Source organism: Dreissena polymorpha, chromosome 1, assembly GCF_020536995.1.
Source record: "Dreissena polymorpha isolate Duluth1 chromosome 1, UMN_Dpol_1.0, whole genome shotgun sequence".
Classification (NCBI taxonomy): domain Eukaryota; kingdom Metazoa; phylum Mollusca; class Bivalvia; order Myida; family Dreissenidae; genus Dreissena; species Dreissena polymorpha.
The window spans coordinates 106,127,142-106,153,966 of NC_068355.1; the positions used below are offsets into that span (position 1 = coordinate 106,127,142).

A 26,825-nucleotide genomic window follows, 5' to 3' on the forward strand; every position below is an offset into this window, starting at 1 on the left:
TAAATTAATCTACATGTATGTGAAAATAACACAAGAAATATTATTAAAATTATATAATCAAGACGAAAAAAAGATTATTGCTTGGTACATTATACAATCTGAACCCTGTATGTAAGCACAATCTGAACCCTCAAGTTATGCATAGTGAATAGTATATTGTCAATGTTTAATATTAAAAAATAGTATCCATACTTAACACCATAAAGGTAAACCATCTGTGTTGGGATAATAAAGCGCACCCCAGTTAACATTTTCACAGATTTCTTTTTAAATATTTCATTTTTTTAAATGGGATAAAGTCGAGAGCCGGCTGATTCGTGAGAGTTTTCTATAGGTATCATGATTTTTTTTAAACAAATCAGTATTTTTCCGGTAATGTGCAATGACATGTTTGAACGGTTAGAAAAATGTCGGATCAGTGTTGGGACTTCATATTACAAACGCGCAATTGCACTTTACTGAAAATTACTTGTTAAAAAAAATCATAAAATCGATAGAACACTCTCACGAATGAGCGAGCTCTCAACATTATCCCATTACAAATGGTGAAATAATTTAAAAAGACATCCTTAAAAATGTCGCACCTTATTCTCCCAACACAGATCTTAAAGTCACATGGCATACATGAAGGTGCAGTGTAAACAATGCAAGGTGTAAATCATATCAAACCTGTTATTTAGCAGCACACCATTTAGTGTTCGCACTCCACTTTTGCCCAATCTGTTTTTCATGAGGTGGATTTGGCACATCCATCTTTTAGCCCTATATCATGATAGTTCATCATTGAAACTACCAGGTATTAGGTTCTGCCCCTGAATAAATAAAATATAGCAAAATATTTATGTATGATTGTGTTATAGTTGAAAATAATATATGACAATGAAAACAAAGGTCTGCTGAAGTATTGCATCTCAATACAATCTTAACGATATTCCGATAGTCCAGAAACATATTTACTGAGAACATTTAATGAGTTTTCTTAAGCTGCAACCTCTTGGTCATGTCTGACAATTCATTGAAAATATAAAGTTTCAAAAGCATTACCACGTATTTGTGTAGTTGGTCGTGCTTTATGAGAAAGAAATTTTTTTTCTTTCTACTTTCTTTATTTGTTGTTATGAATCTTAGATCATCATTGCTTTCATGTTAAACTTGATCATGAACACAACCATTAATATTGACATCCAAAACTATAAATTTTTACAAGAATAGAAACATTTAAATATGTACCAATAAAAATAATCAAGTAAACATTGTAATTAAACACATTCCTGACATATGCATTAATGCTATCATTTCGCATGGAATTGTCATCGCTAACCTGTCATTGTGAGATTGCACAAAGATTTGCAACATAAATTTGATATTACTTTTTAATACAACCTTGCTCAGTTAACAGTCTGTTAAATGTAAAACAATAATTTTAAGTACATAAAATGAAAGTAGAATACGTCTAAACTAATGGAATATATGCCCGTAAATTGTTCAACGAAATGTTAATATTGTCATTATAGAAAAGTTCAACAACAAATGATAAATTGAGAAGTGTTTAAGATTTTGACAACTACCTAGGCAAACAGTCACATAAACAGCGTCTAAAATCGTCGTTATGACCGCCAAAACGGCTCATACAAACATCATGATTGGTGTAATAGATTCATTAAACATGAAATTCCATCTTTTAAGACCAATTTTGATTTTTTTAATGAGAAAAACAAATGAAAAACTTATTTTAATTTACCTTTGACAAAAACAAGGAAGTTTATCCGAAAATTCTACTGTATTCATTGTTATTAAAGCTGAGGTTAATTTAGGAGAATAAATCAAGAGAAAATACGGAAAATTAAAGTTCCACTGACTTATTTTTATTGGTTTAGATTATAGTTCAAAGTTAAATGGCAAACAAGTTGTTATTGTTTTGACAAAGTCCGTGAAACGATAGTTAGAGACCGTCAAGTGAGCAACTTATTCTCGCATGAATATGGTAACAATAAAAACTATGCCGTAGCCAATGCTTAACAATTTTGATTCAATAATATTTTTTTACACTTGTATGACACTGTGATGTTATATAGTGATGTTCTGTATTTACAAGCCGGGTTATTGAGACCTGCAAAGAACTAATTTTATTGCGCACGCACTTATTATAAGTGGTAAATCGGAGTTATACAAATTTGGTTTTGGCAGCCAGCCAAGTCAGCTCATCTCAGAAATCGGTATGAGTACTATGGCCTAGGGGCTTCGCCCCAGGCCAAAAAGGACATTAAGCTGGCGAGTGTTTTTATAAGAAGGCAATAAGAGGATAAGTGATTGGCTTTAAAGGCAAAACATACACTGATTTGTTACATTTAACAAATTTTAGGCATTTATGAAAGAGAATTTTTTTTAGCGTGGAGCCAATTGTTTTGATTGTTGCGAGTGAGAATGGTTGTGTTTTTGATAAAAAATGAATTAATGTTTGTATTTTGAATGAGGTTGTTGAATGAAAATGCTGTTTGAGTGATGTTTGCGTACCAATAAATTTTAACAAAATCTTTGCGTCTTTCTCTTTGAATGAGAACAGTACAGTGACACCGAACTATCGGTTTATGACTGCGAATCTACTTTTTAGACTTGTTTGGACAGTAAAAACTAGAGCTTTGTCACAGAGGTGACGAATACCCACACATGCCGCATTGACACAGAATATTTTGCATGTTGTCTTTACAAAAAACAGCGGACACCATGCTCAATGTTTAAAACACACTAAGTGACCCTGTGACCTAGTTTTTGACCCGGCATGACCCATGTTCGAATTTGGCCTAGACATCATCTACATACAACTTCTGACCAAGTTTGGTGAAGCTCGGATGAAAACTACTTGAATTAGAGAGTGGAAACCATGCTCAATGTTTAAAACGCACTAAGTGACCCAGTGACCGAGTTTTTGACCCGGCATGACCCATATTTGAACTTGACCTAGACATCGTCTAGATACAACATCTGACCAAGTTTGGTGAAGATCTGATGAACCTTTGGATGGATCATTACCGAGACTCTTACTTCGGAGCAAAGAATAGTCATCAAAATCACCGGCCCAGTCTCGCTAGCACGGACCCAGTCGTCGGGCCTGTTCTGCAGTGATGAAGCCGACATGAGAAAACCACTTGAATTATAGAGCAGACACTGAATACGGATCGACCGACCGACCGACAGACAGACAGACAGACAAGCTAACTCCTATATAACCCCCAAAACTTCGTTTGTGGGGGTATAACAAAGGCTCATTGCCAATAACTAAGCATCATAACAGAAATTACTTACATTGAATAATGCAGAATAATAATTTATAGATTAATTAAATTTCATATTGTTAAACTAAATCAATTACTTTATCAATGCTAGTCTATAATAATTGTTTACTCATGCATCTCCTTCATTCAGTAAATAAAGCTTGTCTCATATCATTGACGTTTATATACTGTAAGAAAAAGTATAAATTTTATGAAATAAACTTTTCAAGTTAATAAAAATTACTATGGAGTAAAGATAGACATGTCATGAATTTATTCAAATAAATAAATTTTTAATTGAACCACATGAAATTGTAAAAATGCGTTGATTTTGAAATCTCAGATTTGCAATTAAAGCGGAATATTGTTAACAAAATATTTCTTGTAAGTTCTTTATTTAATTTTTTATAAGCCTTGATATGCAAAAATTGTCATGCATAACCAAGCAGTCTGCATCTCACCATATAAATAGGTTTTACCAGCAATGTTGGCTGACACTCAAAATCAACCTTTACATAGTTCTAGTATTCAGTGAATAAAATTGCTTTTATGTCAAATGTAAAACAAGACTATGGTATTTAATAAAAGCTGAGTGTACCTGCACTTTTTACCTACTTTACCTACACCTACAGTGTAGAACATAAAGGTCAGTTATTATTTTACTAGTTAACAAATACAATACATATGTTTGGACCATCAATATTCAATGGAGTATTTTGATTGATTTTTGTTTAAGGATCTTTTAATGAAAATGTAAAATTATTTTTTTTAATATCTGACTTAAAGTATTAATAAAGTAAATGTATATTTTAATGTGGGCATCTAATTTAAAATTTGTTTATTGGTTCTACCTTAATAAATATTTGAATGTATTTATTTTTCATGTATTAATTCATGAAATATGTATATTATATATAAAAACCAAAAGACTTGCAAATAAATAAATAAATAATATATACAAATTTATTAAATTATATATTTTTTTATTTTTGTATTTATTTATATTATAATTATTTTTATTTTATTTTAATTGATTATATAGTTTTTATATATTATTATTATATAACATTAATTCTTGAATGCATTGAAGGTACTAAGTTTACATTTTTATGAAGCTGTTCCTAGATTTTGCAAGTAACATCCATTTAATGGTTCATACATAAGCTATTTTTTACAGTCAACTTAATTTAAACCAGTTCTTTACAAAAGGACATATCAAAATAGTATAATATAGAAGCAATTTCGTTTTATTGATATCCCCCACCTTTTTCTCATTTATATCTTTACACCTATGAATAGTTTCTGAGATATTAAGCCCTTAAAAGTTTTGTGACAGAGGACGAACGGATTGACAGACAGACGGACGGACAACGCCATTTCTGTATTTCTCCGCTTTGCTAGGGATAAAAAGAACTTTTAACCTCAACATTTGATTTCAGAATTTAAAAAAAAGCAAAATAATTTATTGAATAACCAATATTCTGCATTGAATATATGGTAAAACAAGATGTGTTTGTGAAACACAATGTCCCCCTATATGATGTTTGACCTTGAAGGATGACCTTGACCCTTCACCACTCAAAATGTTCAGCTCCATGAGATACACATGCATTTCAAATATAAAATTGCTAGCTTCAATATTGCAGAAGTGACATTACATGAGCAATTTTGACCCATATATTTGACCTTGAAGGATGACCTTGACCTTTCACCACTCAAAATGTGCATCTCTATGAGATACACATGCATGCCAAATATAAAGTTGCTATCTTCAATATTGCAAAAGTATTCATAAAATAAGCGATTTGGGCCACATATATTTGACCTCTGACCTTGAAGGATGACCTTGACCTTTCACCACTCAAAATGTGCAGCTCCATGAGATTCATATGCATGCCAAATATCAAGTTGCTATCTTCAATATTGCAAAAGTTATTGCAATTGTTAAAGTTGGCGCAAACCACTCAACCAACCAACAGACCAACCAACAGACAGGGCAAAAACAATATGTCCCCTACTACTATAGTGGGGGACATAAAAAGACACTGAAATCTCAAATTATGCAATGCTGTTTTAACAACACAATTTGAAAAGTAAAAGGATCAAAGCAATAATTTAGAAAGAGGATAAAATAAAACATATAAAATAATCAAACAAATCTTAAGTTCAAAAGTAAAGGAAATAAAACCATGGTTTAGGAATAAAATGTCAAACATTTCCAAGGAAAAAGAACAAAGTCCTTAAACTTAACAGAAAAACCATGCAATTCATTATTAGCTTGAAAATAAAACAGTCTTAAACCAAATGTATGTTATAACAATTTCTAGCTTTGAAAATACAGAAGTATGGATATGGAATATATTTCACATAATTGCGTCATAAGTAAGTGACTTTAACTTCATACATGTATATTAAACAAGCTTCAAGATATTTACTTGGAAACTGATTTTTACAAACTGACTTACACACTTAATTTATGGAATAACATAGCAAATATTCACTGGCAAATATATGAAGAACAAAATATTTACGTGTGAACAATCAATTTCAGGATTCAAGACGTTTACGCCAAGAGTGTTGAGGTCCCTGCAGACTGTCACTAGGATGATTCATGTTCATGATGTCGATAGTGAAAAAATACTCGCAACGATTCTACTACTTCTGGATGTCACCTTGGATGGAATACTTGCGCTACCAAACACAGATCAAATGTCTCTGACCAACCACAATAATGAGTGCGGACTGCACGTGTTTATTCCAAATGATCAAGTCATGATCTCATGCAAGCATGAGGGTTCGCACAATGGTCCGCACTCAAGATCACGGTTGCAAGAGGAACTGGAGGAGTTAAAATCAATGTACACCGAGTTAAAGAATGAAATTTCTGTAAGCAAAGCTAGCTGCCTGTTGAATGTGGAAGAAGTAAGGATGGATTATCAGACAGCAAAATTAGAGTTGGAAATAATAAACAAGGGAAAAAATTGTCACAAAACCAGGTTTTCATTGTGAAAAAAAAATCTGATAAAGGGAGAAAACTCAAACTGAACTTTTGAAATGACCAAAAAAAATTAACCCCCTTTGTAAGTTTTTTTTTTTTTTTAAATCTATTTTTAGTCGTGGCGACCTTGACATTGGAGATATTGACGTGATTCTTTCGTGGGACACACCGTCCCATGATGGTGAACAAATGTGCCAAATGATTTTAAAATCTCACAATGAATGACATAGTTATGGCCAGGACAAGCTCATTTATGGCCATTTTTGACCTTTGAACTCAAAGTGTGACCTTGACCTTGGAGATATCGACGTAATTATTTCGCGCGACACACCGTCCAATGATGGTGAACAAATGTGCCAATAATTTTAAAATCTGACGATGAACGACATAGTTATGGCTCGGACAAGCTCATTTATGGCCATTTTTGACCTTTGAACTCAAAGTGTGACCTTGACCTTGGAGATATCGACGTAATTATTTCGCGCGACACACCGTCCAATGATGGTGAACAAATGTGCCAAATGATTTTAAAATCTGACAATGAACGACATAGTTATGGCCCGGACAAGCTTATTCCGCCAGCCAGCCAGCCCGCCAGCCAGCCCGCCCGCATTCGCCAATCTAATAACCAGTTTTTTCCTTCGGAAAACCTGGTTAAAAATAATTTGGTAGGCCTAAACAGAAACTTTGCTGAAATTGACAACAGAGGGGAGGTGGACTTACGACTGGAGGATGTGTTTAGTACAAAAAAGATGGCAAAATTGTTACGGCCTTACATACAGAAAGAAGTCAAAGATGCTCAAAACAGAAATGAGCTGCTTGTTCCACTTCAAGAATACATAATTAAAGAAATTCATGCATACTTTGTTGAAACAACAAATGCAACTATTGAGACGGATACTAAGGACAAGAAGACAACAAATAAAACTATCAAGACAAATATAAAGGACAAGAAAAAATCTGAAAGAAGACAAGGCAAGTCAGGTTCCTCACCTCAAACATTCCAATTAGATAACCCAACTGAAAATGATGTTAGAAAAATATACACTATTTTAAGGAACCATGGTACAAGGGTAGAACATATGTCTGTTGAATTAGAGAAAAACATCAAAGATTTGAATACAAAAATTGACAAGATAGAGGATAGGTTAGACAAAGGAATACACACTATTGTAGAACAATTCTTGCATAAAAAACTGGGAGGTATACAAAACAATCTGACAGTTTTGGCAGATCTGTTCCATGATTTAGAATACAAAACTAGGACTGTCAGGAATGAACACATCGAGTACATCATAGACGAAAAGGTGCAATCCATGAAGAGTGATATCATGGCAAAATTGCTGCATGAATCAAGTCCTATAAGGTCTGAGCTTCATCATAAACTTGAAGAAGTAAAAAGAACTCAAAGAGTCATTTGTGAAAATCATACGGAAGAAATTCAGAACATTCATGAGAAATTGGTGACTATGCTTGATCAAATTCAGGAAATAAATGGCTCTCTATTCAGTCAAATGACCAGTACAGAGTTGACAAAGGTGTACAATGACACAGCGGATTTTGTAAGAACAATAAAAGACTCGTGGATAATGGTGAATGACAACTTTGAGAGATCCAAAGACATGTACGACAGACTGGAAAACCTAAATAGGTTATATGCTGATGTAGAAACTTCCGTGCGTGAGGCTTCTGAAGAAGAAAAACAGAGTTCTGGGGCAATAACTGACATTAAAGCTCAGCTTGAGGTACTGAAAGAAAAGATAACTGCAATTGAATTTAATGACCGGAATGCTTTTAATTTTACTCACAGCGATAAGAGAAATGGCTGTAAAAATGGCAGACACTATGTTAGGCTTCTGAATGTGTATCTGACTCCCAAATACGTGGGTGTTACTCTGTGCTCTGAGAATCGTTACAAAATATTTCTGGGTGAGAATTTAACGGATACCTTCCTGGATATTGGAGACAACTACGGATTAGGAGAAGATCACTGCGAGTTTGTTGGAGCTAAAACATCGAGTCGATTTTCAACAGTAATGCAGCCTTACATGTACTACTCATTGGAAGGTGAGTTGTTACCAAGTGTACAAAATAATTGTATGTGTGGAAGAGGTTAATCAAACTCATTATAATAATATTCTGGGAAGTTTTGAAATTTCTAATTTACCATTCACTTTTAGACAAACAACAACAATTTTTGGTCATATGACATAAAAAAGCATTAATTACCATTAAGGTTGGGTCTTTGAAAAAGTATATGGGGTTTCAGGACATTTACAGAAGACTGGTAACAGTTTAACGTTAATGTTACCAATGTGTCAGACAAGGGCCTTTATTTTGAGATCTTGGACATGCATGGTCAGATGATGTCATTAAAGTTAGAGGGCATTTGACTTGTCTGCTGGTGCATTGGCACACCAAGTGGCTCTGTTGCAATGGTTTGATGGACTGCTTGGACGTGTAGTTACATTATAAAAATGATTATATACAGTATATTTAATTGTATTATTTCAAATATGTTTGCATCTAGTATACTTATATTGATAATATTTACAAAATTAATGTATATGAATGATAAACTTGACTGAAATAATTTCAATGATACTGAAATCCTGACAGTACTTTATACTGATAATTATTTAATTATGTTGATTGATACAATCATGTACATCAATATCAAATGAGATCATACTGTTACTTCAGTGATGAATTTCAGTGATTAAATTAAAATGTAAGTCACTCCCATCTCTCTCCCACAGCGCGCATACCTAAAGGTCCTGCTGTGTACCAATCCAGATCAAAATCCAAAAATATTATACATAATTATTTATCATGTTTGTTTAGGCCAGCATTTTTTTATTATCTGTTTTAAGGGAGCGACCGACCCTATTTTTCGACAAATAAAAATAAAAGTCACTTTCGTTTTTTTTATTTACATTTCACCCGCCGACCTAGTATTTTATCCAAAACCAGAAAAAAAATGCGCCGATTGCCGAAAGTGTTGTTCATAATTTATTTATAATACGGGTTGTTTTGTTGTGCCAATTCGACTTGTAAAGTGTCAGCGATTTTCATTGGCTATGTGGGCGGGGTGCCCTTGGGTTGGTAATGGGGCCATGCATAGCTGAGATTGACCGTATTGTCATAAGAGACGTTCAGTATCAATTTGAAGTGAATCTGTGTAGAAATGAAGAAATTATAGTAAAAGGCAATTTTAAGTGGGCGTGGCCTATGTGGCCGGGGCGCCCCAGGGCTGGTAATGGGGCCATGCATAGTTGAGATTGACCTTATTGTCATAAGAGACGCTCAGTATCAATTCGAAGTAAATCAGTGCAGAAATGAAGAAGTCAATGTAAAATAACAAAAAAATGAGTGAAAATCTCTGACCCGGCCCGCCCCAACCCCCATAACTTTTGACCCAGGGGTCAGATCAAAATTCCGTCACTGTCACCGTCACACATATGCTTATAGCTACCATGTATGTAAGTTTCAAGGTTCTAGTGCTTATAGTGTAGGAGTAGCAGGTGGCCAGGACGGACGGACAGACGCACATCAATACAATATCCCCACTTTTTCTCCGAAAAATGTGGGGATAATCATTATTTAGTAAATGATGCTTAGTCTCACTTGTTTTGTAATGCTTTTCCAGTATCAGTAGACCGTCAAGGAGAATGCTTGACATATCTACTTGATGTGTTGGTCTTTCACTTTGCATATACCCTTTATAGATGGTGAAGCATATTTCACTTAAAATAATGTTTATGTCCTGGTATGCTGCATATTGTGTTTTGTTACCTATGGTAATGTTATGTAAAGTATTCATGGGTTTATTTAGTCCTATGCTCTTAAATGTGCAATTATCAGAATTGGATAGCAAACGCACATTCTAGGAAAAAGTGCTCGAAAGTTTCTACCTCTTGGCAAAATAAGCAGTGTGGGGAGTTATATATATTTCATTTGACAAGATTTTCATTTATGAGTATAATGCGGTGTAATATCTTGTATTTAAGTTGTCAAACTTTTGTTTTCACTATTAATTTGTGTATAGTAAAATATATTGAGTGCCAGTTTATTTGTTGGTTAAACCTTGTTTCCCAATACTTATGCCGATAGGGTGATGTGAACTGTTTTGTTACAAATATGGACCTAATATCTTGATTATTTAGGGCCTTTAAGACGAGGTTTTTGTCATAAGTGTTTGTAGTTTTAATTTTTACGCTTGATTTAATTGATTGTCTGATTAAACTATTTCCTTCCATTGTGTAGGTATGGCTAATTTAAGTATATTTGTCTCTGCTAACCAGTTTCGTTTTGATTTTAGTTTTTGTAAGATAACTGTTTCTGAGACATTTCCTTCTTTGTAATAATGTCATTTATGTATAATATCCCTGATTCGACCCAAATAGCGAACATTAAGCAGTTTTCTTTGTTTTTAATGAATTCCAAGTTCATAGTCCTTTTAAAAGAACTGATGAATAATTAACACTCGTTTCAACTCTCTTCCTCATAAAACTATCCCTTTTTTTTTGTTCGTGTGAGTTTTTTTTCTACATCCCAAACCAATCACGCAAACTTAACAGACCGACAATATTCCATTTCGCTTTTGCTGTGAATGCTGTCTAAAGCCGGTGTTACTCTGTTTATCTTTTTACCTTTTCATTGCTATAATACATACATCGCAGTTCCCTACGTTACCTCGTAGAGCTTACTCAACAATGTATCTTTTTTTAACAGCAATATTTAATTTCTAAACAAAATCCGTTAAAATGTTGTCCTAGTAACCTAGTAACCTTGCGTTATAATGTTGAAGACATCGTACCATGTTTATATTGCTTTGTTTTCTAAGATTTGCTTAAGTGAATATGAAGCCTAAGTAAACGCTAACTACTAATTTCAAACCTGATGTGAAACTCTCCTACAACCATATGTTATTTTTGTTTTGTAAATCTTACACAAAGTTTTACACTGTGCTTAATGTTAAAATGTAAAAACATGAGTTACTTGTAAATGCCGAACTTTTTTTTTAGGTAAGAAGAATGTATCGTTTGTGCATGCCTTATATGCATGTTTATACAAATATGGGCATGTTAATTATGTACCAGTATATTGTTAAATAAAATTATTATATAAAAAAATAAATCATTATTTATGAGATCCAAGTGGATAGAAATCTATTATCTACCAACAACTTTCAATGGGTTAAACAGGAGAACTTTGGGATCCACTTTCTTCATTTTTTCATAAGGTTAACAAGAGATGTGTTTGTCAGAAACACAATGCCCCCTAATGCGCCGCTATTTTTTTTTGTTGACCTTTGACCTTGAAGGATGACCTTGACCTTTCACTTCTCAAAATATGCAGCTCCATGAGATACACTTGCATGCCAAATATCAAGTTGCTATGTTCAATATTTCAAAAGTTATTGCAAAACTTTACTATATTAAAGTTTTAAATTTTTTTACCTTTGACCTTGAAGGATGACCTTGACCTTTCACCACTCAAAATGTGCAACTCTATGAGATACACATGCATGCCAAATATCAAGTTGCTATGTTCAATTTTTCAAAAGTTATTGCAAAATTTTACTGTAAGATTAAAGTTTTGGGACAGAATGACAGACAGAAAGACAGGCCAAAAACAATATACCCCCAATCATTCGATCCGGGGGCATAAAAAGGAGATGTAAGCTATAAGAATATCATGGTGACATCAAATAATGACACCATATAAAAAGTACAAATGATCAATAATTGTTGTGATTTACGTTGGAGATCAAGTGTATTTTTTTGTAATTGCAGGTTTCATAAGAAGCCACTGGGGAGAGCAACCACAAAAAAAGACACTCACAGTTTTTAAATCTCCGCCTTTCTACTATGAGTGCGGTGTAACAATTCCATGAGTGCGATTCTTCATTAACCCTTTGCATGCTGGGAAATTTGTCGTCTGCTTAAATGTTGTCTGCTAAATTTCTAAAATTAGCATTTTCTTCTCTTTTTTTGTGTGAATACTATCAGAATAGCAAACAGTTTGGATCCTGCAGATGAGATGCCAGGTTCAGTAGCATCTCATCTGTATCTAAACTGTTTGCAAAGGCCTTCAAAATTCGGGTCCAGCAAAGAAAGAGTTAACAATTGTAATGGGTAAGGGTAATCATGTTAGATAGTCTGAATATCTGGAATGCTTATAAGTTACTTATATGTTCCAATATACATTGACAAAAATGTAAATATGCTCATGTTAAACAATGTATTATCTTTGTGTATAAATATTTAGACTTCATAAAGTATATATTTTTGGAAAGGTAATGAATGTTGGTACATTGTACATACTCATGAAAGTGTTATTGTGGATATCTTATATACCATTCCCATTCCTGCTTTTTCCTGCTGTTTACTGCTCTTGGAGTAAACTGCAACACAATCTGCTTGTTTTCATACTGTAGTTGTAAAATTATAATAAACAAACACAATTAACATCTGACAGTGAATACATTGAAGGATATCCACATCAACTCTACCAGAGAATACTCAAAAACTACTAATTATCAACACAGTTTATGCACTGATACCTTCCTATTACTGCAACTGAGTTACCCTGTACCTCATTAAACTTGTTATGATGAATGACTGTTTTAAACGATATATGCTAAATTGTTGTGACTTTGGCACAGAGGGCAGGAGAACAAACAAGAAGGCCATAAATCACTCATCTAATACCATATGAAATAAACATTTCTGAGAAGGCTGAGTTGAAAACAATAACAAAATGTACTTTATTAAACATAAATATTTAATTTCTGCAGACATTTCAATTTTTGTACTGGACAGGCATGTTTTTGAATCAAAGGGCAATTTGATTTGCATGCTTCAATGCAAAAACAAGTAAACATTGTACATTAACATCTGTATTCCAGTTCATATAAATGTATTTTCTAACCTCATGTTAATTCGACAAATCTAAACTTAAATTGTTTATCATAAACTGAATGAAAACTTAAAATACAAAGTGACTGCTTAAATAACAAGAGATGTGTTTGTCAAAAACACAATGCCCCCTTCTGCGCTACTTAGATTTTTTTATTATTATATCACTTTAAAAATATTACTTCCCTTGTAAAAATGATCTGTACCTGCCAAATGATAAATAGAAATAGAATAGAAATTATCTCCCTTTAAAGCTTGTTACTTCCCTTGGATTTGTTTTCTTGACTTTTGACCTTGAAGGATGACCTTGACCTTTCACCACTAAAAATGTGCAGCTACTTGAGATTGACACAATTAATATCTTTTCAACAAATATTTGTACATATACTTTGTTTTGTTTAACAATGGAAATGAGAACTTATCTTAGCAACAGATTAGGCTCCATTACATTTAATTATTGATGCATTTCACTGCCAGTTTTGATGTTAAAGTTATTTGATATATGCTGCCCACAGAGATGTTTTGCATTCAATAAAAACTACCTATGTTTTTTTGATTTTGTTTTTTCATTCTGCATTGTGTATTATTTTCCTTTAGAGAAAAACAAGGTTCAATTGGGGATTGAACCCACAAGGTAACCAAACACTCTTACCACCATGCTTAAGAGCTTGTAAGATTGGAAACTGTTGGAAAATACATTATTTTTCTACACAGGTGACGAAATAATTGTATTGCATCATTCAGGTCAAGGAACCTAATGACTGCAAGCTATTTAAATTAACCCTTTCCCACTACCCTTTCCCACTCAGAAGCAAAGTGAAAATGGCTATGTGCAAACAGCATAAAACCAGAACATGATAGTAACTCGCAGTCTGTTCTGGTTTTATGCTGTTTGCTGCTCATCAGTATCTAAGGGCTGTAAATGAAGCCTTTAAAATTTGAATCAAGTAACAAAGGTCTTTCATAAAATTTAAACTTCTGAGGGATTTTACATGTGTGAAAATTCCTATCTAAGTGGTAAAGGGTTAAACCAATGTGGGTGTTACAATGGATTATTAAAATACAATGTGAATAACTGTGTTGGAATATATTACTCGGAATGAAACTGGTGAGACTGCATTTTGGATTTCCTTAATATCAAATGGACTTGAATATACAGTACAGCCAACGCGGCACAAACATAATCCGCGGCTACGCCACGGCCAGATTATTAGTACGCGGCAGTCGAATCGTGTGTTCAGGCGGCGTAGCGCCGTGGCACTTGGCATCGATCCGCGCAACAACGCCGAGTCTGTATTAACCTCGCATACTTTGGCAGAGTAAATCCGCCGCATACGTGCGCGGCGGATCGAGTGAAAAGATATCCACCTACATGTACATAAATGTATGTGTAGCGTAGAAACCAAGATTTACGCTGGTTTCATAATTATTATTTTCACGTTTTAATAAGCGATATGACACGTAATGCACTTTAACAAATTATCGTTGAATTAATTATGCGTAACTGTAAATGTTTCGTTGGATTATCAAAATTTAATTATTAAATTTGTAATCCGAAACACACTTCCGAATTTTAATGCTAACGCGACCTTTGGCAAATTCTAGCGTCAAATAAACAGTGCTAAAATATCCTTTGTTTCATAAAAAGCGCGCGAAAATTATGCAGACATGTAGAACGTCATTTGGAAAGTGTGGGTGTATTTTGTGTTGTATAAATACATGAACATCACGTCAGGCGTAAATCGCGTGTTCAGTGGGAAAAAAACGCCCCAATTAGACATTATTTCATCATCTCCTTAAATAGTAACAAATGGCAAAATGTATTTGATACTTAAGAAAATATGGAGAATGTTTGTGTATCGTAAATATTTACCAGCATTTGCTTTCAAACTGGAATATACGGGATTATCGGGTAATTAGAAGCGATATTAACTGTATAATATGAACAAAATAAAACCTGTTCATATACGCACATTCAAACAAAAGTTATAATAAGCTGATAATTAACAAAACAACAAATACGTCTTCACCGTCTTGATTATAGATGTGGCTTCAATCTGCTTATTTTCTCAGCTTAAATATAATAGCAAAATCAACATGCAATTAATTTATAAATCCACCATAATTATGCTGGAGCCTTGACCACTTATATGTGCGAAAACATAATTACGTGACCTTGTTTATGTGTGAAATACATACGCTACGGGCGGGAAACAAACTTAATTGGCCAGACACATTAACTATGCTTACATGTATATGCTAATACAATCCGCGCACAATAAATTAATTATGATTTTAATTATTATTATAATTGTTCTTTCAAAATTTGTAAACTACATGTAACTAATAATTTTAAAAAGATTTGTATGCCCCCATTTTGAAGAAAAGGGGGTACATAGTTTTCGCACTGTCCGTCGGTCGGTCGGTCACACTTTTGGTGTCCGCTCTCTAATTCAAAAAGTTTTCATCCGATCTTTACCAAACTTGGTAAGAAATTGTATCCAGACAATATCTAGGTCAAGTTCGAATATGGGTCATGCCAGGTCAAAAACTAGGTCACGGGGTCACGTAGTTTCATCTGATCTTTACTAAACTTCGTCATAAGTTGTATCAAGACAATATCTAGGTCAAGTTCGAATATGGGTCATGCCGGGTCAAAAACTAGGTCACTGGGTCACTTAGTGCATTTCAAGGATTTAGCATGGTGTCCGCTCTCTAATTGAAGCAGTTTTCATCTGATCTTTACTAAACTTGGTAAGAAGTTGTATCAAGACAATGTCTAGGTCAAGTTCGAATATGAGTCATGCCGGGTCAAAAACTAGGTCACAGGGTCACTTAGTGCATTTCAAGGATTAAGCATGTTGTCTGCTCTCTAGTTCATGTGGCTTTCTGATTTATTTTGTTATGCTAAGACATTTCTATGCCCCCGAAGGAGGGCATATAGTGATCGGACTGTCCGTTTGTCCGTCCGTGTGTCCGTCCGTACGTCCGTGCGTCCGTCTGTCCGTCACACTTTTATGTAATGACAAAGTTACAGTTGGGGGCATCCGTGTCCTGTGGACACGTTTCTTGTTATTTCATGGTGCACATCGATACTGCATCATGTTGTGGATCGCCGCATGCCTCCGCGGACAGATGCGAAGCTTCGCAGCAAAATGCGACTTGCCACGGCACAGTACTGACGCGGCTTCAACGACTGACGCACATCGACTCGTTTCACCTTGCCTCAGCGGATCGCGAAATACGTTTGTTCCGCGTTGGCTGTACTGTAATGTAATGTTTTGTTGAACATGCAAAGGAAGGCTTTATAAAGAAAAGTGTCAGTGAATTGTTCATTAACTTTTTGAAGGAAGTCAATATTGAATTAACAGGGTAATTTCTTTGATGGATAAGTCGTTCCTTTGTTATTCGATCAAAGAATGTCTATCCACAAATAATAGCTTGCTAATTCACCAAGTTCTTAAAAATGGAAAAGATGAATGGCTATGAAGAAATGTATATTTTATGTTGTGTGCAGAAATTTACCTCGTCATGGAAGATAACAACATTCTATACATAGATGGTGACGTCACTACGTTATTGTCACCTCTATACATAGACGCATCACATTCCCCTGGTTTGGGGAATTATGCTTCCACCAAAGTAGTTCTGGGTAGGAATGAAAATGTTAACAATGAAAGACAAATGTTTCTTTATTGTGTGTTTAAATCAGAATGTTGCTTAAAGAAATGAAATGTATTTAATTATGTTTAAATGTGATTTTGAATCTCTATTAAGACTGATAGCGATTATCAGAAGCACGATTACCTGACTTGCTTTCGCTTTCACTTTTCACTCGTAAAAGAAGTTCTACCCACAATTCCTTTCGCGTTAGTACACAGCAATGAGCAAACATAACTTGAAGCTGACAAAAATAAACATGGCTATTACACATCTTTGGTGAGAAGGACAATAACTAGTATTTGTTTGACTTTTTTTATGCCAGTTAGTAAAAAGTGTGTAAAAAGAAGAGTTTTTATAGACCCAAATTAACAATAGCAACGTGGATAAATGCTGAATCATGCTTGGCTTAGGTGTATGCATTTTGTAAGTTCAAAACGGCAGCCATTTTTGATTTTGATATTTTGCAGTAGTAAAACAAGAATTTAAGTTTTAGCAAAATATTTAATTTGAATCGAGGCATATAGCGATATTATGTCTTATTACTTTGCTTTTGCGTGGAATTCTAAAGGACTTTTTCGAGTGGAGTAAACGGCAAAAGATCCCAGTTTTACTATTACTACGCAAGGTTAGATTCAGATAATTTCATTTGATTTTGCTATTATAGTTTGCAGTAATTAAAGTCTACCATTTTGATTGCATCAGGAACAAATTAAATATAAACAAGGGCTGTTTGTAAAACATGCATGCCCCCCATATGGGCTGTCAGTTGTAGTGGCAGCCATTGTGTGAATATGTTTTTTTGTCACTGTGACCTTGACCTTTGACCTAGTGACCTGGAAATCAATAGGGGTCATCTGCGAGTCATGATCAATGTACCTATGAAGTTTCGTGATCCTAGGCGTAAGCGTTCTTGAGATATCATCCAGAAACCATTTTACTGTGTCGAGTAACCGTGACCTTGACCTTTGACCTGAAAATCAATAGGGGTCATCTGCAAGTCATGATCAATGTACCTATGAAGTTTCATGATCTTAAGCCTAATTATTCTTGAGTTATCATCAGGAAAACATTTTACTGTTTAGAGTCACTATGACCTTGACCTTTGACATAGTGCTCTGAAAATTAATAGGGGTCATCTGCCAGTCATGATCAATGTACCTATGAAGTTTGATGATCCTAAGCGTAAGCTTTCTTGAGTTATCATCCCGAAACCTTTTTACTGTCTCGTGTCACCGTGACCTTTGACCTAGTGACCTGAAAATCAATAGGGGTCATCTACAAGTCATTATCAATGTACCTATGAAGTTTCATGATCCTAGGCGTAAGCGTTCTTGAGTTATCATCTGGAAACCATTTTCCTGTGTCTAGTCACCGTGACCTTTAACATAGTGACCTGAAAATCAATAGGGGTCATCTGCAAGTCAAGATCAATGTTCCAATGAAGTTTCATGATCCTAGGCGTAAGCATTCTTGAGTTATCATCCAGAAACCATTTTCCTGTTTCGAGTCACTGTGAACTTGACCTTTGACCCAGTGACCTGAAAATCAATAGGGGTCATCTGCCAATCATGATCAATGTACCTATGAAGTTTCATGATCCTAGGCCTAAGCGTTCTTGAGTTATCATCCGGAAACCATTTTACTATTTCAAGTCACTGTGCATAAACCAGCGTTCCAGCAAAAACCTTGTGCACTTCTTTTAATTTAATCATTTCTTCTCACAGAATGTCAAGATCTGTTTGCAGTCAGCCTGTCTGGAAACTGTCCCAAGCCTGAAAATGCCACCAACATAAGCCCACTTGCTATCACTTGTTTTGACAGAAAAGAATAGTAGTTGGATAAATCATTTAAAAAGCAATGAGGTATAATTATGTGATTTGAATGTGCGAAAATACTACGTCTTTATGAAATAGTACCAGTAAGTTAACCCACGGCCGATAGTTTAAATGCGTAGGGATTTAATCACGAGAGCGAAGCATTTGAAACCACGCATCTAATTATCCGGTCGTGAGTTATTCAACAGCAAAGTATAAAGTACACGAATTATTTCGATTCTAACACGGTTTTACTAAAGATTTATTTAATGTATATGATTTTTCTTGTGTACTATTTTATATGAAGTTCCGCCCATAAAAATAACTTTCGGCTGTTCTGTCGATCAGATCCGCGACTTTCATTCATATTATATTACCGGATTATTACGCTGGTGGAAAATGTATCGGCATGTTTTGTTTAGTTACAGCGCGTGCATTCAGACGCGTCTTTTCGGATGCGTCTTTAATCCGCTGTACACAAGATTTTGATTCTTGGTCTGACGCGCAATAAACCGGTCCTGACCGGTTTAGAGACTGCAGCGAATGGTTATCACACCTAATCGAGATAAGAATGTCATTAGGGTGTGTTAGCATGTACACTGTGTAATCGATTTCATGACATGGGAATTTTAATAGCAAACAGAATCGGACCGACTGTTTGGGATTTTCAATCGGTCTTTCATGACCCCAATCGGTCTAGGACCGACAAAACCGAAAAAAATATGATCCCTGCCAGTAACATATCATGTATCTCAATGATGAAGAACAAACTAGTGTAAAATACATAATATGCAATGTGAGGACAAATAAAAAATGCTCTGATGAAGTATCATTGACAATTATAACCATACATAAGTGTGCAGTTTGTATATATACATGTATGTATATATATATATATATAAATAAATATATATATATATTCACTGGATATTTCCTGTATGTATTTTATTCTGTAAATAATGGCATATATCAGTGAATAACAAGAGTGCCAAACTGTCACAAGATACGCCCGTTCGAAGGTTTTGGACACCATGCTCAATGCTTGAAATGCACTAAGTGACCTCGAGACCTAGTTATTGACGTGGCATGACCCATATTCGAACTTGACCTACATATCATCTAGACACAACTTCTGACCACATAAGGTGAAGATCGGATGAGAACTACTTCAATTAGAGAGCGGACACCATGCTAAATGCTTGAAATGCACTAAGTGACCTCGTGACCTAGTTTTTGACCCTGCATTACCCATATTTGAACATGACCTACATATCATATAGACACAACTTCTGACCAAATTTAGTGAAGATCGGGTGGAAACTACTTCAATTACAGAGCAGACACCATGCTTAATGCTTGAAATGCACTAAGTGACCCTGTGACCTAGTTTTTGACCCAGCATGACCCATATTCCAACTTGACCTAGATATTGTCTAGACACAACTTCTGACCAAGTTTGGTGAAGATCCGATGAAAACTATTTGAATTAGAGAGCGGACACTGCTGTGGACGCGGCCCGCCAAGGGTGAAACTATAATACGTCCCGTTTTAAAAAACGGGCGAATAAAAAAATGCATAAGAAATGTGATATGTACTATGTATTAATTTATAAACTGCAAACATGAATGAAACATTGTATTATACATAAATATCCAAAACGCCTCATAACAAGCATGTCATGTGGTCACTAAGCAACTAATAAGCGTAATAAACATAAAAAAATTGTAACTTCGTTTTCATTTTAGTTATTTAGAAAGATGCATTTTCAAACATTATTTTAACAATCTGGATATATAGAGAATGTTTTGTTTTTTTAAGATTTTCTTGATTTGTATATTTTCAAAAAAAAACTCAATTTACTTTTTGTGGATTGAAAAATGTAAGCACAAAGTATGATACTATAACAGTTTGTACACAAATATTCTATGGATATATTTTTAAAGTTTTCGCTCATTATGCTTGTTTGTGAATGCTAAGGTTTGTTCTGAATACAATTTGTCATTTTTTGTTTGTTTTTATTTTAAAAGTGTATCAGGATCTATCACAATACAAATAGATATTTTCAGACAACAGTATTTTTTAATGTCTATCATTCAAACACATGTAACACTGTCACATGACAAGGGCAGTCTTGATGACAAATTGTACACCTCTGTTTTTGTATTTTATTTCTCTGTAAGCCTATTTGTCAACAGGCTCAAATGAATCTGAATCTCTTGAGCTGCTTCTGAGAGCTTTCAATTAGGAGGCAGTCATTGTCAGATTACAGAAAAACATTGGCGTTCTGGAAGTTATTGACATTTACATTCAAATAAGCAATCTAAGTGGATTTTTTGTGGGACACTGACATAAACAGATATGCAAATTGAATAACAAGAAACACTTCAAACAGGTGGTTGTCAGGCAAATAATTCTATTGATGTTTGTGCATTAATCAAAGGCTTTTTCTTTCAAGTTTAACAAGCAAATGCTTTGAATTGATATCCCACGCCAATATGCTTCTGGACACAAAAGTGTTAAATTTGACACTCAAAAAAGCATTTTTCAAGATACAAAGAGCCATAACTCCGTTATTATCCAATGACGTACAATGCCATTTGGCATGCATCATCCTCTTATCCATATATATACTCAGACCAAGTTTCAATGAAATCCGCCAGAGCACTCCCAAGATATGGCTCTGGACACAAAAAAAGCATTTTTTCAAGATACAAAGGGCCATAACTCAACTATTAACACATGGTTTACAATACCATTTAACGTGCATCATCCTCTTATCCATATATATACTCATACCAAGTTTCAATGAAATCCGCCAAAGCACTTCCAAGATATGGCTCCGGACACAAAAGTGCCGGACGGACGGACGGAAAGACGGACAGAAGGACAACGTCAAAACAATATCCCTCCGCCTCTGGCGATGGATAAAAAGGCTCCCTGACTTCTTTTGTTTGTTAAACAGATTTTATTAAAAGAAACAAGCACTGCATGTCCCAGTCATGCCTGAAATCCCCCATCCCACCCTCCAAATGCTACTTAAATTCTCAGAGGGAATTTGCCGGGAAATAGCAGTTCATCTTTAAAGTCCCTGTTTGCGGAATAGATCGTTGTTTTGCATATAAATCGTAAAGCGAGAAATAAACTTTACATAAATTCATTGAAAAATATTTTTTAATCGAGGTTGACATTGAAAACCTCGTCAAAATCGGTTTTTAATCGATAAAATAATATATAAATGATCATTAATACATGCAATAGGGGAACATCTTTGCAGCGTCGCAAGGTATGCAAATTATATCTATACTTACCCGTATCCGCATTTTTGTTTGTTTAGGTTTTAACAAGGGCTGTTTGTAAAACATGCTTGCCCCCCATACGGGCTCTCAGTTGTAGTGACAGCCATTGTGTGAAAATGTTTTTTGTCACAGTGACCTTGACCTTTGACCTAGTGACCTGAAAATCAATAGGGGTTATCTTCGAGTCATGATCAATGTACCTATGAAGTTTCATGATCCTAGCCATAAGCTTTCTTGAGTTATCATCGGGAAACCATTTTACTATTTCGGGTCACCGTGACCTTGACCTTTGACCTAGTGACCTGAAAATCAATAGGGGTTATCTGCCAGTCATGATCAATGTACCTATGAAGTTTCATGATCCTAGCCATAAGCGTTCTTGAGTTATCATCCGGAAACCATTTTACTATTTCGGGTCACCGTGACCTTGACCTTTGACCTAGTGACCTGAAAATCAATAGGGGTCATCTGTGAGTCATGATCAATCCACCCATAAAGTTTCATGATCCTAGGCCTAAGCGTTCTTGAGTTATCATCCGGAAACCATTTTACTATTTCGGGTCACCGTGACCTTGACCTTTGACCTAGTGACCTGAAAATCAATAGGGATCATCTGCAAGTCATGATCAATCTACACATGAAGTTTCATGATCCTAGGCGTATGCGTTCTTGAGTTACCATCCGGAAACCATTTTACTATTTCGAATCACCGTGACCTTTGACCTAGTGACCACAAATTCAATAGGGGTCATCTGCGAGTCATGATCAATCTACCCATGACGTTTCATGATCCTAAGCGTATGCGTTCTTGAGTTATCATCCGGAAACCATTTTACTATTTCGGGTCACCGTGACCTTGACCTTTGACCTATTGACCTCAAAATCAATAGGGGTCATCTGCGAGTCATGATCAATGTACCTATGAAGTTTCATGATCCTAGCCCCAAGCGTTCTTGAGTTATCATCCGAAAACCACCTGGTGGACGGACCGACCGACCTACTGACCTACCGACCGACTGACCGACATGAGCAAAGCAATATACCCCCTCTTCTTCGAAGGGGGGCATAATTATCGTGTTGAATCATGAATATTACTTAGGTAATTTTCGTACTTAACCATGCTTGACCCCAAAATAAAAATCGCTATATTGTTTGTTTTCAACCGATTTCATCCGGATTTTAAGTGATATTCTCAATAAAACACGTTTTCTTACGATTCTTTCCATTTATATCTCCGGGAATGGGGTCTTTAAATAATGAGTAGTCCAATAATGCAAACTTTATTCCCATGAAGTTTCATATTTATAGCTTACATTAATCTTAAGGCATGTCACTGGACGAAATTTCAGCGTATACATTTACTTGGGAAATAACTGAAATTATCATAGAAGTTATGGTTTATAAATACTCCACTTCACCTTATTCAGATCTACTAAGCTACTTATACAAATGGAAGTTGATACCTCTAAATATTTCCAAGATATGCTCTCCAAAGTTGAAACAAACTTTAAATAAACACTAATGGAAGCAAGTGTAATGGATCTTGTGAACATTACGTCCCCTCAATCAGAAATAAAAACGTACTGTTTTAAGTTTGGTATCTTGTATTATAGTGTGCGAGAGGTCCTCCAAAAAAAAATGTTAAAAAACAATTTATCGAAGGGCATTATGTCTAAAAATATGGGGGGGAAATGAAAGCAAGAGTAATGGCTCTTTTGAACGTCTCATACCCTCTTGGAGATATACATTCTTATTAAATTTCAAGCTATACCTTATAGTTCTGGAGATATTATCAAAGCGCTGAAGGCGCTGAAGTTGTTCGCTGTTGTCGTCCTTGATTAGCTTGTGCGCATTGCACAGGCTAATCAGTGTGCTTAGGCTTATCTTATTTGACATGCATTAAGCCCCGTTTTCCCTGAAAGCAGCCAACATGAACAGATTCCAATGATAAACACTAGACTGGCAAATGACGTCTTACAAGCTGGTATGTATACTTACTGCTGAAGTAGAGCAGAAGCATTTTCTCGTCTGCAGTGCAGACAGGCAGCGGTAATCTTTCCTAGCAGAGTGAGTTGCGGTTCTTGCCGTAGCTACGGCTTCTAAGCACATACTGATTTGCAAAATATGCTCTGTAAATTTAGTTGGTCGCGTTAATAAATAACAGGCATGTTGATTAAAAAATGTTTATGTTGAAAATGGGGCATTAACTTTGTGAATCATTTACCAGTAAAGTAGGATGAAAACAAAAACACATTTCACAAGACCAAGTAAATTGCATGCAAGTGTTAATGTTGTGCATGGAGAATTGTAGAACCCCTTTGGACAAGTTTGGGTCTATAGGCAGACTGTTTGCCAGACGTCCATGGAGATTCCATTTTAGCAACTATTCTATGCATTTTGGGTATAATTATGTGACTGGGAGTTGAATCTGTGTCCTCTAATTTAAATTCATACTACACAACAACTTGCTTTCCTTTGAAATCATCTATTTATTATTTTATTTTCATCATAACATTCTATGTCTTTTGTAAAAATAAACCAAAAAACTTAACTTAACACATCTCTCTTTCCATTTAAAAATTGCAACCCTAATGATACGCAAAACCCATTATACATACTCAATAACAAATCATATCTTTTATGCTTCTACTCATTAACCAATCATATCTTTTATGCTTCTACTCATTAACCAATCATATCTTTCATGCTTATACTCATTAACCAATCATATCTTTCATGCTTCTATAAATCATACAGTATCTTAGCATACTCATTAACCAATCATATCTTTCATGCTTATACTCATTAACCAATCATATCTTTCATGCTTCTACAAATCATACAGTATCTTAGCATACTCATTAACCAATCATATCTTTCATGCTTCTACTCATTAACCAATCATATCTTTCATGCTTCTACTCATTAACCAATCATATCTTTCATGCTTCTACAAATCATACAGTATCTTAGCATACTCATTAACCAATCATATCTTTCATGCTTCTACTCATTAACCAATCATATCTTTCATGCTTCTACAAATCATACAGTATCTTAGCAGACTCAGTAACCAATCATATCTTTCATGCTTCTACTCATTAACCAATCATATCTTTCATGCTTCTACTCATTAACCAATCATATCTTTCATGCTTCTACAAATCATACAGTATCTTAGCAGACTCAGTAACCAATCATATCTTTCATGCTTCTACTCATTAACCAATCATATCTTTCATGCTTCTACAAATCATACAGTATCTTAGCAGACTCAGTAACCAATCATATCTTTCATGCTTCTACTCATTAACCAATCATATTTTTCATGCTTCTACAAATCATACAGTATCTTAGCATAGTCATTAACCAATCATATCTTTCATGCTTCAAACAATCATACAGTACTAAGATCTCTTGCTCCCTTTAGTCTGATATCAATTAGAAATTTAATGAAAAGTTGGAATTCATAGAGTCTCACTAATGATGCAAAACATGTATTAATAAAACACGTGAAAGGCCTTCATAGACTGGTACTAACACAATGCTTATAATAATTACTTACTGAGATTAGAAATAAGTTTCCAATGCAATACTGTAGATGAAGAAATAAAAGAAATTATACAAATGTTCCTAATTAGAATAAACAGTATCCAATATTCCTTAGAAAAAAACAACACAAAGGGCCATAATTCAGCTCAAAATTAATGCAGAAAACTTTTTTTTACAATCTGCTTCAAATTAAGGTCATTCAGTTGTACAACTCTTAGCCAAATCTGCCAAGCAGTAAATGAGGGGTTATTGGGGGAAATTTGGTGGCCTAATGGTTTTCTAATGGAAACACAGACTATTGGCCGTAATTCAATGAAAAATGGTCGTTGCCAAAATTTCTTCCTTTTATACAATTATCTAAAAATGTGTTCATTCAGCTGTGAAAGTTAAACCTACAAACATCCAGCCAATAAATAAAAATTGAAAACAGAGATGAATTGAAAACAGATGCTTTACAAGCTGAAAAAACAACAAGATTTTAAACAGATGAAGGGCCATTATTCTGCTAAAAATGGTTGCATCCAAACTTTTCTTTATGATCATGCAACCCATGCAAAAGACATCAGACCTCCCACATTTCTAATAATATTTGCTGAGGTGTCTAGCACATGGGTTTGATCATCTATACATAAAGGTAATGCAACTGTGTGAGGTGTCTTGCACATGGGTTTGATCATCTATACATAAAGGTAATGCAACTGTGTGAGGTGTCTTGTACATGGGTTTGATCATCTATACATTCAGGTAATGCAACTGTGTGAGGTGTCTTGCACATGGGTTTGATCATCTATACATAAAGGTAATGCAACTGTGTGAGGTGTCTTGCACATGGGTTTGATCATCTATACATAAAGGTAATGCAACTGTGTGAGGTGTCTTGCACATGGGTTTGATCATCTATACATAAAGGTAATGCAACTGTGTGAGGTGTCTTGCACATGGGTTGATCATCTGTACATAAAGGTAATGCAACTGTGTGAGGTGTCTTGCACATGGGTCTGACCATCTGTACATAAAGGTAATGCACATGGGTTTGATCATCTATACATAAAGGTTATCAAATGTGTGAGGTGTCTTGCACATGGGTTTGATCATCTATACATAAAGGTAATGCAACTGTGTGAGGTGTCTTGTACATGGGTTTGATCATCTATACATTAAGGTAATGCAACTGTGTGAGGTGTCTTGCACATGGGTTTGATCATCTATACATAAAGGTAATGCAACTGTGTGAGGTGTCTTGCACATGGGTTTGATCATCTATACATAAAGGTAATGCAACTGTGTGAAGTGTCTTGCACATGGGT

The 26,825-nt window shown here is 34.9% G+C and overlaps 2 protein-coding genes across 6 annotated transcripts in view; one reads left to right on the forward strand and one right to left on the reverse strand.

The window, feature by feature from the left end:
- The window catches only part of LOC127865249 (lipoxygenase homology domain-containing protein 1-like), a 50,247-nt gene that overhangs the window by 1,770 nt on the left and 21,652 nt on the right, over window positions 1-26,825 (reverse strand). For 2 of the 5 annotated variants that reach the window (XR_008042526.1, XR_008042528.1), the window contains exon 4: window positions 670-812. Coding sequence is in view for 1 of the 5 variants with exons in the window: in XM_052405289.1 (XP_052261249.1) it covers window positions 800-812; window positions 12,633-12,679 (60 nt within the window). In the remaining 4 variants the exon portion in view is untranslated. Of the gene's footprint in view, window positions 1-669; window positions 813-5,803; window positions 5,964-12,599; window positions 12,680-26,825 lie in introns of all 5 variants that reach the window. The other 3 variants (XR_008042527.1, XR_008042529.1, XM_052405289.1) reach the window with 3 other exon arrangements.
- LOC127865188 (uncharacterized) lies at window positions 6,783-13,738 on the forward strand. Its single transcript, XM_052405163.1, has 2 exons — window positions 6,783-8,337; window positions 12,069-13,738. The coding sequence occupies exons 1-2, from the start codon at window positions 6,783-6,785 to the stop codon at window positions 12,167-12,169; spliced, it is 1,656 nt and encodes a 551-aa protein (XP_052261123.1). The 3' UTR covers window positions 12,170-13,738.

What these genes read in the sequence shown, in the direction of transcription:
- LOC127865188 (XM_052405163.1), top strand. Translation starts at nt 6,783, where the DNA reads ATGTGCCAAATGATTTTAAAATCTGACAATGAACGACATAGTTATGGC. An exon ending in CATGTACTACTCATTGGAAG is followed by an intron (nt 8,338 to 12,068) that starts GTGAGTTGTTAC and finishes TTGTAATTGCAG; the next exon opens with GTTTCATAAGAAGCCACTGG.